The sequence below is a fragment of the Bactrocera latifrons genome, unplaced genomic scaffold (assembly GCF_001853355.1).
Source record: "Bactrocera latifrons isolate USDA-ARS-PBARC rearing strain unplaced genomic scaffold, ASM185335v1 scaffold_11, whole genome shotgun sequence".
NCBI lineage: Eukaryota > Metazoa > Arthropoda > Insecta > Diptera > Tephritidae > Bactrocera > Bactrocera latifrons.
In genome coordinates, this window is record NW_017534519.1 from 1,522,199 (window position 1) to 1,540,880 (window position 18,682).

Sequence of the window (18,682 nt, forward strand, 5' to 3'; positions counted from 1 at the left end):
CGCAGATGAATTTCAGTTTTTTCTTCTCACACAAACACCTATATATGTGTGTGTGTACATGGCATATGCATGTGTAGCAATGTGTGATGCATTTAACCGCGTTTTTGTGCCTTCTGCTTTTGTGCTTTCTACTTTGTCACTTAATGTGTACTTTACCCACTTTTCCAAATCACAATTATGTGCAACTWAAATACAATCTTTCAGCGAAATTATTTGCTATATTTGTACTGGTAATGCAGGCCACAGATACTAGATCGGTGTGCGCAGACTTAAGTAAGCAAGTGTGTAGTATTTGAAGAAATTTTCATCCACTGTTAGCAAAGCAAGTGTTTTTTTCCAAAACATGCGGCTCAAAGATGTTCTGCTTCCTATAAGTCATAGTCAAGAACTTAAGATGTGCCATTTTGAATATCACGGACAACAACATCAATAAAAACTACAACAACATAGTTCGCAGTTTGACAAAAATACGCTATATTTCAAGCGAACTAATCCTTCTCGGTTCACTTACGAACCTTATCTCTGAAAAACAACAAAAACTTAAACTGTTTAATTGTTATTACCGGAAATTAGTTAAAGCTAATTATAGTGCTTCTAGAAAATAAAAATCCTTCGTAATTCGCTAAAGCTTTCTGACCACCTTAATAGCGCACTTGTTGCATAATGGCCATCGCCAACCAACACCTGGCAAAATAGTGTTCCTAATTCAAGCATTATTGTGCTTAATAACCAGAACAYCTTAATAATGCTAGCAAGAAGCTGGTCAAGTACATTTTTGAAGCACCAGCAACGTGTTGCTTACACACAGATACACACATTCATACGTAATAGTTATGATATATAATATTTATGTAGTCTACTGGGTAGTCGTTTGCAAAATTAAATTAAGTGTTAAATTGCTTGAGAAAATGTACTTAACCATAATTTCATTAGCAAAACTATTGAAGCAAGACTTACACATACATACATATGGGCACATACACATATGAACTTATAATTTGAGCTTTGCTGGATGTTTGGAGCTCTTCTTCTTCTTTCTTTATCGGCCTATGAAATGTCTCTTATACACATCTAGATGTGTATAAGAGACAGAACCATAATTTCATTAGCAAAACTATTGAAGCAAGACTTACACATACATACATATGGGCACATACACATATGAACTTATAATTTGAGCTTTGCTGGATGTTTGGAGCTCTTCTTCTTCTTTCTTTATCGGCCTATGAAAATAATATTTTTCGCGTTAAGCAGAGTTTTGCAGATTTAATAATTGGAGTGATAATCGAAAAATTTCTTCTATCATTTTAGATTAAAGCAGTTCCATTACAGATTTTTTTTCTGTTGTTTAAAGGACTTCTTGCTCGACTCGTCCTGATAAAGCTGAATTTTTTTTAAAAATAGTACAGTAAAAAAGCCTCTTTAGACGTGCTTGATCGTACGAATTCCGAACCCACATTTATGGAGAGCAATATAATGCCGATGAGACATACAAGAGAACAATCATCGAAATGGAGGGAATAAAACGAGCCGAAACCAAAAACAAACCTCTGGTGACAGACCATCAACAAGGAGTATTGAGACGTTTATGAGAGAATAACCTTCGAAAATGGACGGAATTGTGGAAGCACAATTCATGGATTTTACCCGATGATAATGCACGATCGCATCGAACCATGATTGTGACCGAATTTAAAACCAAAAACCAATGTATAGCATCGATCAACCATCGTATTCACCAGATTTGACTCCGTATGTTTTGTCTTATTCCTCAAACTGAAATTGCCGCTCCGTAGAACTCGTTTTCAGTCGATTAAAGAGATAGAACGAAATTAGCTGAAGGAGCTGAAGGTCATCCCAAAAAGTGCTTATGAAAAGTGTCTCGATGACTGGAAAATCGTTAGCACAAGTTTACATATTATATCTTATGGGGTTGGCTTTGAAGCCAACAAAATAAATACTGATGAATAATTAAATATTTTGCGTTTTATTTACAACACCGGGWACTTTTTTGACACAATATATTAAATATATATTAACATGTGTTTTGTAATTTTTTCAAGCTTACATCGAGTATTTACCAAATAAGCTAATTAATTTTKATGGCGCATAAAATTCGCTGCAGCGCATTACTTCCGCTACGCGTTTACGCTCCTCACTTTTCACTTTCAAAGACAAAAGTAGGGAAGTGTGAGTTTGTGAAAATGCATACATGCAACAAAAGAATTGTAGCTGAAAAGCAACAACAACAGTAAAAGCCACATTAACGCCAACACCATTTTCCCAATTGCGCGCCACAGGGGAATTCTAACGTGGCAGTTKCATCAGTTGTTGCAACAAGTGTGGTAATTTCCTGCATTCAATTTGTACATTTTAAAGCGCTGCGTCAAGTTGACTCTGCCTTATCGACTCAGCCAGTTCTGGGCTCGACACCGGAGGCTAAACGAATTTGCTTGTCTTTAAATAGACGCCTCGCCCCACATACATACATATGTACTAATCACTTGCCTGCATTTATATGCGGATGTAACAAGCACAAACACACACAAACATGCATTGGTGTGTAGGTGAGTGCGTGCACGAATAAGCAATCAATATGTGTCTACCTGTGCACACCACAAGTGGGTCTAGGTCGGTCGGCGCGCCGTTCAGCACCATCGGCAACGGAACACCCACGAGCAACATCGCCGCAATGGCACTGCTGCCAACAATTCACACATTCACTAACAGCAAATTTAAAGCGATTTGTTGTAGTTGCTCGCACACTGCTGCGTGATTTGTTTTTAGTCATGTTAACCACTTTTGATTGCTCCACCACAAAACAACAAGCAAGCAAATGTCTTGAATTGTTCGAAATGCGCATCCAGCGTGAAACTGTCGCGGCTGTGTGTCGATTACAGCGTTGACTATGGTCTGSGCGATGGCTCCGCCGCCCTGCTGCCGCTCGACAAAGACACCCGAGCGGCCGACCGCAGCAGCAAATGCTGAGTGGCACRCCACCACCACTCCCATTCGGTTGCATCAAATTGAGTCTTTAGGCTATGCGACGCCTCCTCTGTTGCACTGTGACGTCTGCGCGTTCGTGCAGCGGTTGAAATTGAAGCATTGGCCCGCAGTGKCCATTCGAGTGTGAGTAACTGTGCAGCTAACGAAGGCAAGAAACGAATATTGCAACATCGAAACATTGCTCATTCACACCGGATTTTGGATAATTCGGTTTTGCGGTTAGCTCTAAAAAAATGATTTACATTAATACAAGTGAATTTGAGTTTTCGTATTGTTAGCAATGGAATTAGTTGTGCGTTTTCATTCTAATTTTTTAAACATTTTGTATTCGTCGAAATTAATTAATTTGAAAATACCACTGGTGCCCCGAGTACTTATAAAATTAATGTTCTCCATTCATATCATTCATTCGCGGATATTTKACTGAAATCTGAAGCAATTAAATCTTGACTTGAAAATCGTGATTGGGAGTCTTGATTTAGATTAACTAAGGCAGAATCTCTATCGGAAATTAAGACTTTTTTTGAAATGAAGGAAAGGAATATGTAGGAAGCCTAGATTAAAAAATAAATTTAATTTAATTTAATTCATTTTATTTTTATTAATTAATTAATTTTAAATTTAATTAAAATAAATTTAAATATTTTTGTCCGAATTAAAACGTTTCAAAATTCCAGTCTTCATGGCTATAAAGTGTAATTTTTTACATCAAACATATTTCTTTAAGCCCACTGTGCCAATTTCAAAAAGAAGAATCACAATTAAATAAGTTCAGTGAAAATGAAAATTGTCGCAAGCAATGTAGGGCAACGTTTTACTAAGTGTTGGTAGCGGTAAGGTGTCTGCCAATTGTAGGTAGCTTAAGCACTTCAAAACATGTGGGCTAAAGACTAAAGCAAATTGTCAGTCTTATACAACAAACAAATCTCAATTGCAACGGTATGTAATGAGGACGAACTTAATTCCAAGCTTCCATGGCATGAATTACGGAATCGCTTAAATTAAATGAGAATAAGACATCATTRTATTAACCTAACATACTTATAAYGGGCAATCCAAGTAGAGGTAMTTTTTTTGACAGATGAGTTAGTGAGTTCTRTCACGCTGTCACRTTACTTTTGTKCGGTATTGTTTGTTTTTAGACCCGGAAGGCCGAGGAGAATGGATTCKGCGCCTTTCTCAGCAACTCGGACTCACGTAGGCCTGACTTGGCACATTATCTTAAATTGAGAACCTACAAAATAAAGCTTGTGSAAGAACTGAAGCTGCTGGACCTTACCCTCTTGAAAATTTGTGGACCGGTGGAATMATCGATTAATATTTCTTCAAAAATGATGCCRGTGAGAACGAAGCCGTCAATGGYGACCGTTATCGTGCCATGATAATCAGCTTTTTGTTGCCTGAAATTGTAGCTCGTGATCTCGGMTTCCTTTKKTTTCAACAAGACATCGCRACTTCCAAGAAATCCCATCATTCAATGGATTTACTGACAGAACTCTTCGTTGAGCAGATAATTTCCCGTTTTGGRYCGGTCGATTGGCCACCAAATTGTGAAATACCACACCATTAGACCTTTTCCCTGTGGGGATATGTAAAGTGTAAAGTCTATGCGGACAATTCCATTTCTATTCATTAAAGAAGTGGGGTACCTCGAAATAGATTACCCTTTATTTATATTATATACATGTATACTCCGAAAAATAAACTAGGAAATTTTGGTTACCTATGAGTCATACTACTTGTAGATATGTGCCAATGTATATTCCTTTAATTAAAACAAAAAAGTGTTAGCTTTGGCTGCTTCGAAGCTTCATACCCTTCAGAGGTGCACTTTTTATAACAAACATTTATTTGATTTACCCTTATGTTGCATTTGCTCGGCCAGTTAGTAAGACTAGCCAGCTAGCCAGTTGGTTCGGGGATTCTAAAGTCGCCTTTGGACAAAAACCCGTTGAAAATTYTTTGAAGATATCTTGTCAAATAATAAAGTTTTCCTTACAAGATCTTTAGTATATTGAACGCTCATATTGAATGGCAGTTACATATCGTCACCTGAAATGCAAAATAACATAACAACATTTGCGGTAATTTACAGTGGAATGAATGAAACACGAAATAAAATGGAACATGAGTGAAAAAAAATTTTAATATTGGTTAAAACTGGTTTATATCTGAGCGCAGAACCTGAAAATGTTGATTGTAATATTATGTATGTAATTTGAAGTGGTGAAGCGTAATCAATAAGACACTCAATTTCGAATTTTTTGATGATACGTTATTTTRCATTTCAGGTGACGATATATACTATAGTGATCGGATATCGGTAGTTCCGACAGAAGATCAGCTTCATGTAGAGCTCAAAAAACTGATGACTGGTTCGGGTAACATATACAAGATGCTGTCCAATGTAAAYAGGACTTTTTGAATCCAGCGCCAACTGGGGGCAACATCTATATGTGCGAATCTATTGTCCAGTGAGAATTTCATGACATTGATCGTCGATTGGAAGTGAAGTTATTGCGTTTTAAGTGTCAGTATATTTGCGTTATCGATGCGAAAACGAGCTTCGAATAAAGAGCCAACATTAAATTTTGTTTTAAAACTTCTATCGAAACGTTTCAATTGATGAAACAAATTTATGGCGATGATTGCCTATCCGGTAGCAGAGTGCGCGTGTTGTTTCAACGTTTCAAAGTGGTCGTGAGGACCTAAATGACGATCAACATGTGGGCCAATCAAAATCCGTGATCACGGGAAATTCCATCAAAAATCAGCCGAAATCATCATTGAAATCCATGAAAATGGAATTGAACATCTCCAAAACATCGATTTATCATTTTTGCTTACGAAAAGTGTGTGCASGAGTTGTTCCGCATTGAGCGATTACCAAAAATTGCTCAGAATCCAACATTCGATCGACGCTTGTGACCGATTATTTGACCACTCCCCGTATTTACCTGATATGGCATCGTGCAACTTCTTCCCTTTCGGAAAAATGCATTTGCCCACGAAAGGAAAGCGTTATGCGGACGAAGAGGCCATTCAAAAGGCTTGCACCGGCATATTGGCGGCCATTCGGGTTAACGAGCTAAAACACTCGTTGGACATGCCTTTGAACCATGCAAAAAGCTGTATTGAAGCAGAAAGACTATTTTGAATAAAATAAATCTATTTTGTGAATAGACCATTTATTATGTTTTTTAGGTCCAATTTTCTTTGGGAACACACCTTGTATACAGAGCGGCGAACCTAACTATATCGACATAGCTCGTCGGGCTATATATATTCTTAATAGGGTTTCCGAAGTTCATTTCTGAGCAAACTTCGTTGCCAACCATTCCGCGTATAGCAAGTACTAGCGCCGCGTAGAGTCTTCAAATAATATAATAGGGCGGGAGAGCTCGTGCCGTAAATACTCATTAGAGATGTCACTTCAGCAAGTACAAAGCCTAAAATAGTAAATTTTCAAGATTTACTGCCGGCACTTTAATGCATGAATGCAAACAAATGTGTGGGTGATGAAGACAAGTGTTTGTTTATAAGACTGTCTACTATAAATAGTGTGGTGAAAGCACAAAGATAATAATGAATGATAAGTGCGTCTGAAAAAAARGTAGCGCAATAAAAATGCTAGGAAGCGGTAGAGGATTCATAAATTTTCACGCTTACATACACARATACACTTATGTGTGATTGCAGCGCTTTTTATTGTACCCTGCTGGAATGTTTGAAGAGCGATTTTCAGATCGTTGGGTGAGGCGGAAATAGTCGGAGACGATTTGGAAATGAAGAAACGATGGATGTAATAGTTTCGAGAGGGGGTTTAGTTGAGTTGATTTTTCTTCTCTTCTTTATTGGCGTAGACAACGCTTACGCGGTTATAGCCGAGATTAGAACAGCGCGTCCACCTGGTCTTACCAACGGAATGGAGGTCTTCCTCTGCTTCCCCTGCCGGGTAGTACGTCGAATACTTTCAGAGTTAGAGTGCGTAACCGCTGTCTCTTAATTCGCTAAACTATGTCAATGTCGTCGCATATCTCGTACAGCTCATCGTTATCCGAGRCTGGTTTTCTCTTTTCATTGGTACTGTTTTTTGCGTAGCGGATGCTTTTTGGCAACCTAGAGGATACTTGGTCTAAGGCCGGAAGYCTTGATCTGCTTGAGCAATTTGTAAAAGAATATTTTCTGGCCAATCCCAAGTGAATGGCGCTCAGAGAACTTTCCTTACTTGGGTGAATAATAGTACAAAAACAATGGATTGCTCTCTAGCCGTAATTGAACTCAAACTGAAAGTAAAATGTTGGAGAAGATTCCACTAAAAGAACATACTTATATTATTCACACATACATATATACATGCCAACACATTAAGTCATAATAATGGGTTGAAGGTGAAATCCTGCTTAAAAGTAAAATCTACTCACCCGAATGCAATTTCCCCTTTTGTATTTTGCTTGGCATTCTTAGTAATCTGCAGCATTTTCCATTTCAATTACAGCATTTCTCGCTTTTTGCCGATTATAGAAGGTAATTTTAGCCGCTGATTCCAAAACGGATTCATCCGCATACAAAGCTGCCCATACATGTCGCTGTGATCAGTGGCAACATTTGTACACGAAAACATTTCATTACTTGCAATGCTTCAACAATGTACTCGCAGTCAAGAAATCAGCAAAGATTTGTGACCGGCCGGCGCGCATGCGCCATACTTGCAGAGCGGTCATTGTCTGCTGCGCGTTCAGAATGCAATTACAGCAGTGCTTACATTTATGCCAATAGGCAGCAATAAAGTTGCCAGCAGGTCCGTCCGATAGTCATTAGCTCATCCGACTAGATATTTTTCTTGTGAACTTCAAAGATCTGCGCAGGTAATGCTCACTGCTGCACTGCAGCTGCAGAAATTACAACAATAATAGCAACAAAATTAAGTACATCGCCGCTGCATGGCAGTGTCATAGAGGTACTTGTAGTTTTCCGCTGTAAGGCGCAATTGTAGCTGGTTTTTCGCATTTCGATTTCAACGCCTTGGGGAACCAGTTTCGTTTTTCTTCAGCACTGCAACGTGCTGGGATGCGGTCGGCGACGCAAGCAACGAAGAGTAATTTATGCCGGCGCTTCAGCGTCGCTGTTGCGATCGATGTCGCGTGAGAACTTTATGGTATTCCGSCGATGATCGTGCAGATGCACATGTATACTATATACATACGTACGTATTCATACATATTTATACTCGCATATCGTATCTGGATTATTGGGTAAACGTTTCCATTAAACAATATGTTGACTATTTTCTCAGCTTATTCAAATAAAATCTTCACAGAGTGGTCGGAAAATTATTTTGTTGRAATTGTTTATCATAATTTCTATTAAAAATTGCATTTACCAGCTGATCAAATTTGAACCGGACTARTCCGATACATTTTATGTTCGTGTGCAGTTTGATCTCCATATGGCAATTAGGATCCGTTTGGCAGCTGATTACGAGACAGAAAGTTTCTCTGTGTTTGCGGTAGTMTACTTTATCTCAGATACAAGTATTTGAGTAGCACAAATTATGCAGTGAGGGTCGTGAAGTCATKAAAAACTTTTCTCACGCAAGTCGTCTATTTACTGTTCAGCAATTGCGAATGAGCCGAAACCGAAAAAAACAAAATTTGCCGAAAGCCATCCCAGCCAAGTGTATTGAAATTCTTCAAAAATGATGCCGGTRAGAACGTAACCGTCAATGGCGACCGTTATCACGCCATGATAACCGACTTCTCGATGCCTGAAATTGAAGCTCGTGAACACGGCCACACTTGGTTTCAAAAAGACGGCGCAACTACCAACAAATCGCAGCAGACAATGGATTTATTGAGAGAACACTTCGGTAAGCAGATAATTTCACGCTTTCAGCTGGTGGATTGGCCAACATGGTTATGTGATATCACACCGTTAGACTTTTTCGAAAATTGGACTTAACGGATGGACCATCTAAAACGTAGCCGCGGCCAACATTTGAAAGAGATTATCGGCGAAAGTTAATTGCCAAGGAATGTTCTTTCGAATGATAATAAACATTCTCCAAAAAATGTCAGTTTTTTTTTTTTTTTTTTGAAGTAGCGTACCTCGAAATTGATCACCATTTACTTACTTGGTTGGCACTATTCAATTCTGTGGTTCAAAAAACCTTTTGAAACTTCAAGGGGTAACCCCAAGAGGTAATATTTCAAGAGATATCATCCTTCTACGTAATGCCTGTGGTCTTCCAGATTACGTTATGCTTTTACAAATTTACTGGTGGGGTAGATATTTCTTTATTATTTTATTCACTTACTTTTTACTCTGCGCTTTAAGACGATGCATCGCAATCAACCATAATAAGATATGTAAATGTAGACGATATATAGTAATTCACAGGAATTATAATATTGTGTAATAGAACAGTATCAATTACAAGCTTTTCTAACTAAACGCGTCTATTGTTCAAGTGCATGTAGCTATTTTTATACTCTCTTTATTGTTATTTTAGGTGTCATAATGAACGGTTACTGCTCTGCTTGAGACTTGACCGCGCTTCTCTTTCCTCTAACTTCTGGAAATGCAAGTTTTAAGCCGACTATAAATGCCTGCCGAGACGGTGAACACTAGAACTTTTTTATATACACATATATTATATTTATATGTACATGCTATATGTATTCTACTACTGTGGGTAAAATATAGTAAGACTTTTTAATTTTAAATTCGCGCGAAAACCCATTCGTCGAAATATTTTTTTTCTAGATTAGTATAAATGTCAGTGACATCTATGCTATACGCTTGTCTATCTGAAGTAATTAAAAAGCAATCGGCGATTTTTATGCTGAGTGTAATTATTCAACAAAGAAGTTTCATTTAATTTTGTGTGTGGAATCAAATTTCTGATGCCGAAACGTCCGACCGGACAAACTGTCAACAATTAATACTATTTACATGTTATACGTCGTTTGCTCGAAGCTATTCATAAAAATGGCCAGAATTTAGGCCGACAACCCTTGGACTTTACTTCACGATATTGCACCGTAGCATACCGCATTGATTCTTAGTGCGTCTTTCGCCAATTTTCAACCAATATCGTGCCGCAATCACCGTATTCGCCTGATTTAGTTCTGTGTGACTTCTGGCTATCCAGCAAACTCAAACGAGCGCTGCTGGAAACCATTTTGAGTCAATTGAAGACATTAATAGTAAATCGCTTCGAGCATTGTAGACTGTTTTGCAAATTGAACGTTGGTACAAGTTTTTTGGGGCCAAAGGGAAKGTTTTGAAGAATAAATCAAAAAGTTAAAAATTATGAACAAAGTCTTAGTATTTTTTGGTCTTAGTAGTACGTSGAAAAATTTGTTTTCAACCCGCATCGAGAGCGGTTGCATAGTTTTCAAGTCACTATTGAATGCCACTTGTAAAGATATCGTATTTAAATTATCTATTTATAATTAGGTCATTATCATTGACTGTTGCTAGAGTCAGGGTTATTATTTTATTATGTAATTGGGTTAGTTAGTATATAATTTGTATATAAAAGTAGCTTAGGTGGAGTTGTTTAAAAACAATTTATTTGAAAGTGTTTTTTTTTCAGTTTTATTTCTTCACCCGAATTATGTATTATTTCTATTCTTYCTTGTCATATTCTYCACAAAATTKTTYAAATACTAATATCTTCCGCTTAGTCCAAACTCTTACTAAAACTCTAAAGCCACGGGTATGCATTTTCATATAGTGACTCGTTAGATCTCTCTTCGCCTTTCAGCAATATTCGCAAATACGCGAGCAATATGGCACACTTAGGAGTTCCACGAGAGGCATTTGGCAAAGGTGTCAGTGAACTTACGAAAAAGAYCCCTGACCCTGGCGAAGAGTAAAAGAAGAACCCCACGAACGAAGCGACGAGTGACTGACTCATCGAGTAATTTATAAAACGATAGTTCAAAAGCAAAACTATTGAAACCATATGTATCAGTAGGCAAAGAATAATCAATTATAATACTCAAGCGAGTAATTTAAGTGCAAATTATACAAGAGCATATGTACGAGTACGTTTGTATGGACGCTTTGTGTGTTTGTTGAAGCAAATTAAACAAAAACTACGCATAATAGCTGACGCTTAGAGTTAGCGGTAAGCAAAGTCAATTAGTCACTAAATTTTAGCATACATATGTATGCACATGRAAGCCCATATATACATACATACATATGTAATTATATATAATATGTACTAGTATGTACTTTGTAAAATAATATGTGCGCAAGTGTGTCAAAGCATAAATCAAAAGGAGTAGCACTGACAAGTCTACGTGCGAACCTGTGCACTTATAGAGGGTGCTTTTTCCAGAGTACACAGGTGTATATATTTTATTTATTTGAAGYAATTAAACCATCCTTCGGTTCTATTAAGCACCGTTTTTCCATTCAACATCACCTTAGCWTGCCAGAAATATTCACACTATTCCAATTTGATAATTAAATTTGCCGCATAGCTTTGAAATAAACTTTTTTCAGTTTTCAATGACAATTTTCCAAAGTCTGAAAAATTCTATATCTCTAAAAAAAACACCCTGCATATATTCTTGTATTTATTTATTATATACTAAATTGCATATGCCTGTAAGTATGTGTGTGYTTACTTTGAGTAGGCAAATTTGTTTTCATTTTCGTATGTGCATAAGTAGTAGATTTGTGAAAATTGCCTACAATGCATAAGTCAGGCACCATTGTGCTGACAGCAATAACAACGCGTGATATAAGCTCAGCGCAGTTTCGAACGTCACGGCGGAAGTACTTAATTTTAAAGTGTTTAGATTTATACAAAGCTCCACCGAATATGAGTTGGGTGAGTGAATGCATGAATTGATGGTTGAACGTAGAAGTTGTGTTATGATGTTGCCCCACGCCGTGTAGCAACTTTTGAAGTGTTGTAAGGAAATATACCTACATACATAGTTTTTCGTTTATATATCATACATAACATGTGTACATTCTTATGAATCTATACAGCTGACATGATCTGAGTTTTGACAGACACATTAGAAGCTGATTATTATTAACAAAACAACGTAAAATAAAATAAAAATATGGAAATCATTTATTTTAAAAGGTAAATATAAATGCATAATTATGCCATTAACACATCGTGGAAGGCGTCCCACAATGAATAAAACTGAGCARAAGAACACTTGAACCTTAAGCTGACATTCACTTGCGTTGTGGAGGACTTCTCGGGTATTAATATCCTCATCTTCAATGAATTCCTATTGCAGTTTATTTTTTACTAAATMAAGCCGCAATAACTCGTTCTCGGGCAGTTAGCCTCAGCAGCWGGTGTTGCAATGATATAAAAAAGAAATTTGTTTGCGGTATTTGTGGACTAATAACTTTAATTAAGTTGTTTTCATGAATAAATATGAAAGTCGTAGTGAATAACTCACAAGAGTTTGTCTTTTCGATGTTCAATGACTTCACTGAGCTTCATTGCCGCATTTTTTTTTTTTGTTTTTTTTTTGTGTTTTTTTTTTTGCACAAATATTGTAACAAAACATTTTTAATTGTTAATCAATACTTTGAGCAACTTCAAAATTGATTCATGCTGTAACTACTCTCATCGAACACTTCCAGCGTGAGGCCACCCGAGCTCCTTTCTTTGAAGGAACATGGAGCGGCAATAAATTTTCCGGCGTTGGCATCAACATTTCCATCTAAATTAATTTCTATTCCGTGGATGTCGCTATCAACTGATTGCAGTAGGCATTGAACGTGACGCACTCACCTTGACAATGAACGCAATCAAGAGGTTTGACGTAATTAAAAGCGTCTTGTAAAGTCCGCTCAAGTGGGCTCTTATAAAAAGTTGAAACAAATACGCACAAGTAGTATATCTGCATGTATGTATAGTATATGTTCACAAGCAGTGTTAGCAATTGGCAAACCATTACCTCGGCGGCACGCTGCCGGCCAGCCTTTCCGACGGCCAATTTGGAGTTAAAATGCGGAATGAGCACAGTTTTTTGACTAAACTGAAATATACACAAATACAAAAACATAAGTATGTGCCAGAGTATGTACAGGCATATACGAGTATATGTATATGCATCAAATCATGGAAAAAGTGGTGCAAACGGTGGCTGCTAAGACGGCGTGTCCGCAGAGCCGGTTTGGTTCGGCGGCAGCATGACAAAATATTTAAGGCCCACAACTTACAGCTTTACGTTTCAGTTGGCTTACCTGTACAAGCAATATGCTGCGCATTGATAGCGGTGCCGCTAACGTTGATGACGCTGTTGGACAAGCCTCGCGCCGTTAATTGCAGTATCGGTGCAATGAACTTGATTTTGATTTCTTGCTTTACATTGGCAGCTCTCGTACAGCCAACGATGGAATATGTAAATRGCGTGTGCGTTGTTGCACCGAAAGTAGGTTAACTTGTTGTGACTTTTATCTTCCTTTTGAGCTTTGCTGCAAAAAGAATTCGCACACCTTTTTTTTTCATTTTGGAAAGTGCGTGGCGAGTAAAACGCAATCTCAAGTAATTGTCTTTTTTTAAGTGCTAACTAACTAAGAGTACTTATAGCTTTCAATTAATTTCCGCTTCCTATAGTGTTCCGTTATATATAGTGTTGCCATATCTATATACATACATACATACATGACTATATTTGTATATTAATTTAACTGTAACTGATTGAGAATTGAAAATAATGGACTCTTCAATGAAATTTTTTCAAAATTTTAAAAATATTCTCGAAATTAATAAACCCGAGATATCGCTAAGCAGAATTATGCAACAGAGTCATTTGAAATACTAAAACGTCTCAAACTTGAGATTCTAAYGAAGTTTAAATAATTCAAAACTSCATACCCCGGATTCARAACTCAAGACATTGGTGCCACAATTTTTTACTTCACTTRACTTTTTTTAATTAAATCCAAATTTTTWAAATTTTTTTTGTTTTTAATTAGTCTAAACTTTACCTATGCATTTATGCAATCCCCATTTTTATTATATGTATTCAAAAAATTATGGCAACGAAGCACAAATTTAACGAAAAAAAGAGCATTTCTAACTAAGGTATGGCAGCATCGAATTTAATAAGAAATGATCCACTGAACATACTCAAGTTTAGATGACAGGCAAGCTAACCAGTTTGACAGTAGTGATTTGCAATTTTGTCATTTGGTGTTAAATATTCTCAAACGGGTTGRAAAATATTAATTTGTGTGCGGAAAATATATAAAATTTAAATAGTTTATTGGAAAATAACGTCTACGCAATATACTTATTGGAGAAACTGTAAAGGTGTGTAAATAAATACTMATTTTAAGAATTGAAAGTCTTTAAAAAGTCTTAATGGATACACATTTTTCTAGTTAACTCAAAAATATTTGTAAAATTTGCMCGTCTCATTAAAGTTTTGTATACAGAAATACAAAATTTTATTGTTTCAATGAAATTACACTCTATAAACATAACCTTAATTATGTGTCGCTTGTAATTTTCAGTAACCAACAACTACAATGACGCTAACATCCGCCGCTGGTATCATCTCGCTATTGGATGAGCCAATGCCTGATTTGAAGGTATTTGCCCTGAAGAAGCTTGATAACATTGTGGATGAATTTTGGCCAGAGATTTCGGAATCAATAGAAAAAATTGAAATGCTCCATGAAGATCGTTCGTTTCCTGAAAACAAATTAGCAGGCATGGTAGCTTCTAAGGTATTCTATCATTTGGGATCTTTCGAAGATGCATTAACCTACGCCTTAGGCGCTGGAGACTTGTTCGACGTAAATGCTCGCAATGAATACACCGAAACCATAATTGCCAAATGTATCGATTTTTACATTGCGCAAAGAATAGTATTCATTGAAAATCCTAAAGAAGCTAAGGCCGTTGACACACGCCTAGAAGCCATTGTCAACCGTATGATCCAACGGTGCTTAGATGACGGYCAATACCGTCAAGCTTTGGGTATTGCATTGGAAACGCGTCGTATGGATATTTTTGAACAATCTATTATGAAATCGGATGATGTTGCTGGCATGTTAGCTTATGCATACAATGTCACCATGTCTTTGATTCAGAATCGTGGATTCCGCAATGAAGTACTGCGTTGCTTAGTAGGCTTGTATCGTGATTTGGGGGTACCAGACTACGTAAATATGTGTCAGTGCTTAATATTTTTGGAAGATCCTCTGGCTGTTGCTGAAGTACTAGACAAACTAACTCGCTCCTCAGTGGAAGGAAATAATTTAATGGCATATCAAATTGCCTTCGACTTATACGAATCTGCAACACAAGAATTTTTAGGAAAAGTTTTGCAAGCACTTAAAGAAACAGCACCAATCCCAACGGCTTTGCCGTCCACATTTAAGCCACAGGGCACAAATCCTACAAACACTGAAGATTCATCGAAAACAGCTAGTGATGATAAACCTAAATCGGAAGATTCCGCTGGTGATGCTGAAGGTAAAGCTATATTYTTCATAATTGTAATTAAATTTTATAAGCTTCTTTTGTTAGGTGATGCGAAAATCGAGAGAACAATTGAGTCCTTAAATGACTCTGAAAAGGCTCATCAGAAAAATATCGAGAAACTTATCTCCATTYTATCCGGAGAAGTAACTATTGATCTGCAATTACAATTTTTGATTCGCAGCAATCACGCCGATTTACAAATTCTGCGTGGCACAAAGGAAGCTGTCCGTGTCTCTATTTGTCACACTGCTACCGTTATCGCCAATGCCTTCATGCATGCTGGTACAACATCGGATCAATTTTTACGTGACAACTTAGATTGGTTGGCAAGAGCAACTAATTGGGCCAAGTTGACAGCCACAGCTTCTCTAGGAGTCATCCACCGCGGTCATGAAAAGGATTCTTTGGGTCTTATGCAGAGTTACTTGCCGAAAGAGACTGGTCCCAGCTCTGGATATTCCGAGGGCGGTGGTCTATATGCCTTAGGCCTGATCCACGCCAATCATGGTGCAAACATCATCGACTACCTTTTGCAACAATTAAAAGATGCTCAGAATGAGAATGTACGTCATGGTGGCTGCTTGGGGTTGGGTCTTGCGGCTATGGGCACCCATCGCCAAGATTTGTACGAGCAACTGAAATTTAATTTGTATCAAGACGATGCCGTTACCGGTGAGGCTGCAGGTATTGCCATGGGTATGGTAATGTTGGGYTCTAAGAACGCCCAAGCTATTGAAGATATGGTTTCGTATGCACAAGAAACGCAACACGAGAAGATCCTCCGTGGGTTGGCAGTTGGTATTTCTTTGACTATGTTTGCTCGCTTAGAGGAGGCAGATCCCTTGGTTACCAGTTTGTCCACTGACAAAGATCCTGTATTGCGTCGTTCCGGCATGTACACCATTGCGATGGCATATAATGGTACCGGCAGCAATAAAGCCATCCGACGGCTATTGCATGTCGCAGTTTCTGATGTGAACGATGATGTCCGTCGTGCTGCGGTAACTGCAATTGGTTTTATTCTTTTCCGCACGCCAGAGCAATGTCCATCCGTTGTAAGTTTGCTCGCTGAATCATACAACCCACATGTTCGCTACGGTGCTGCTATGGCTTTGGGTATTGCTTGTGCAGGCACAGGATTACGTGAGGCAATCGGTCTCCTGGAACCTATGGTTAAATTCGATCCCGTAAACTTTGTCCGTCAAGGTGCTCTTATTGCTTCTGCTATGATTCTAATACAGCATACCGACCAGACTTGCCCCAAGAATAGTTTCTTCCGTCAACTTTATGCCGAGGTGATCAGCAATAAGCACGAAGATGTCATGGCCAAGTTCGGTGCTATTTTAGCACAAGGTGTGTTATATTAAATATTTAAATTTTGTTCACATATGTAATAAAAAAAACACTATTTTTAGGCATTATTGATGGCGGTGGTCGCAATGCTACGCTATCTTTGCAATCTCGCACTGGACATACCAATTTGCAAGCTGTTGTTGGAATGCTGGTTTTCACTCAATACTGGTACTGGTTCCCGTTAGCCCATTCTTTGTCTTTGGCCTTTACTCCTACATGCGTTATTGGTTTGAATTCGGACCTGAAAATGCCAAAAATGGAGTTCAAATCCGCCGCAAAACCATCTCTGTATGCCTATCCGGCACCCTTGGAAGAGAAAAAATCGGAGGAGCGAGAAAAAGTGGCCACTGCCGTCCTCTCGATCGCTGCCCGTCAAAGGCGTCGTGAAATTGCTGATAAGAAGGAAGAAGATAACAAGATGGAGATCGACGAGGACAGCAAGGATTCAAAGAAGGACGACAAGAAAATGGATGTAGATGAGAAGGTAGAGAAAAAAGATGATAAGAAGAAAAAAGAAGAGAAGGAAAAGAAAAAGGARGAGGAAAAGGATAAGGATGTTGGTGATAAAAAGAAAGACGAAAAAGAGAAGAAGGAAAAGAAAGAACCTGAACCTAACTTTGAGATACTGCAGAATCCAGCACGTGTTGTTCGTCAGCAGCTAAAAGTTGTAAGCGTTGCCGAATCACAATCCTATATACCACTCAAAGATGTTACCATTGGCGGTATCATTGTACTGCAACACACCGGCAAATCARCAGAGCAAGAACTGGTTGAACCAGTAGCTGCCTATGGACCGAAGAATGACGATGCTAAGGAACCAGAGCCACCAGAGCCATTCGAATATATAGAGGACTAAATGGGAATGCTCTTTATCATTTTGTAATTTTRCTATAACATTTAAAAATCATGCATACATGTATAAACAAATATGTTCTGCGTTTCACATTCAAAGCATAATAAAATCTATATATAATTAAACAAATTTACCCATGTACCATATTTTACGRCTATGCTGCCATCATCTCGTTCAAATATCTTACAAAGCTTTTCATATTATTGTTCTTTTCGTATGGTTTTAGTTCTGCTAAATTAGCTAATTCCATTGTTTGAGCAAGTCCTTTTATGTTAGAATAATATACGTATCCCTCATCACTTAATTGTTGCGCGAGTTCACTTTGGTGGTTGTCCATTAACTTTTCGTTAATAACAATAATCCCCGCCCGTCCATGATTTAGTATATCCATGCAAGTTCCTGCTCCAGCGTGACCAATTATGAGGTCTGCATTCAATATATCAGTCCTGGGCACTTCAAGCTTGAAATCATACTGTTCTATAGTTATACCATAATCATGATGAATGTTTCTTGAATTCTTTACTGGGCTACCGTGACCATATTGAATGACCAACTTTTGACATCCTCGTCTCTGTAGAACGTTCAAAACTTGAGCAGATGTCACTGCCTTTATAAGTTCATCGAATCTAGTAGTGCCCACTGTGACATAAATTATTTTCCAGTGCATTTTAATAACACCACTAGTAATGGCTAATTGGAATCAACTTACAATTGASTGAAATAAAACAAGATGAGTTAAAAATGTCGATGTCATTACTTAAATAGATTAAAACTTGGTCACTCTAAATGTGATGCCACTCTAAAAAAATATGGATTAGAATAAATATAATTTAAATTTAATTATATTTAAAATAATCGATCTAATGAATAATGCTCTGAAAATTTTCCAACGATATTAATATTTTTCAAATTTGAATTTCCTATTTTTATTGGCTAAATTGATTAAAATACATCTCTCACCTAACAGCTGTTGTCATGCT

General features: G+C 37.6%; 2 protein-coding genes and 1 long non-coding RNA gene across 3 annotated transcripts; 2 read left to right on the forward strand and 1 right to left on the reverse strand.

The window, feature by feature from the left end:
• The first annotated feature begins 11,641 nt into the window (after positions 1 to 11,641).
• LOC108972928 lies at positions 11,642 to 12,454 on the forward strand. The gene is made up of 2 exons (XR_001993685.1): positions 11,642 to 11,857; positions 12,122 to 12,454. It is a non-coding gene; the product is annotated as an uncharacterized LOC108972928 (long non-coding RNA).
• Positions 12,455 to 14,151: 1,697 nt separating this feature from the next.
• On the forward strand, positions 14,152 to 17,831 carry LOC108973172 (26S proteasome non-ATPase regulatory subunit 1). Its single transcript, XM_018940243.1, has 4 exons — positions 14,152 to 14,317; positions 14,521 to 15,487; positions 15,542 to 16,849; positions 16,912 to 17,831. Exons 2-4 carry the CDS (start codon positions 14,536 to 14,538, stop codon positions 17,703 to 17,705), a joined length of 3,054 nt encoding a protein of 1,017 aa, XP_018795788.1. The 5' UTR covers positions 14,152 to 14,317; positions 14,521 to 14,535; the 3' UTR covers positions 17,706 to 17,831.
• Positions 17,761 to 18,470, reverse strand: LOC108973182 (UDP-N-acetylglucosamine transferase subunit ALG13 homolog). Its single transcript, XM_018940254.1, has one exon. The coding sequence runs from the start codon at positions 18,367 to 18,369 to the stop codon at positions 17,857 to 17,859; it is 513 nt and encodes a 170-aa protein (XP_018795799.1). The 5' UTR covers positions 18,370 to 18,470; the 3' UTR covers positions 17,761 to 17,856.
• Between the last annotated feature and the right edge of the window lie 212 nt (positions 18,471 to 18,682).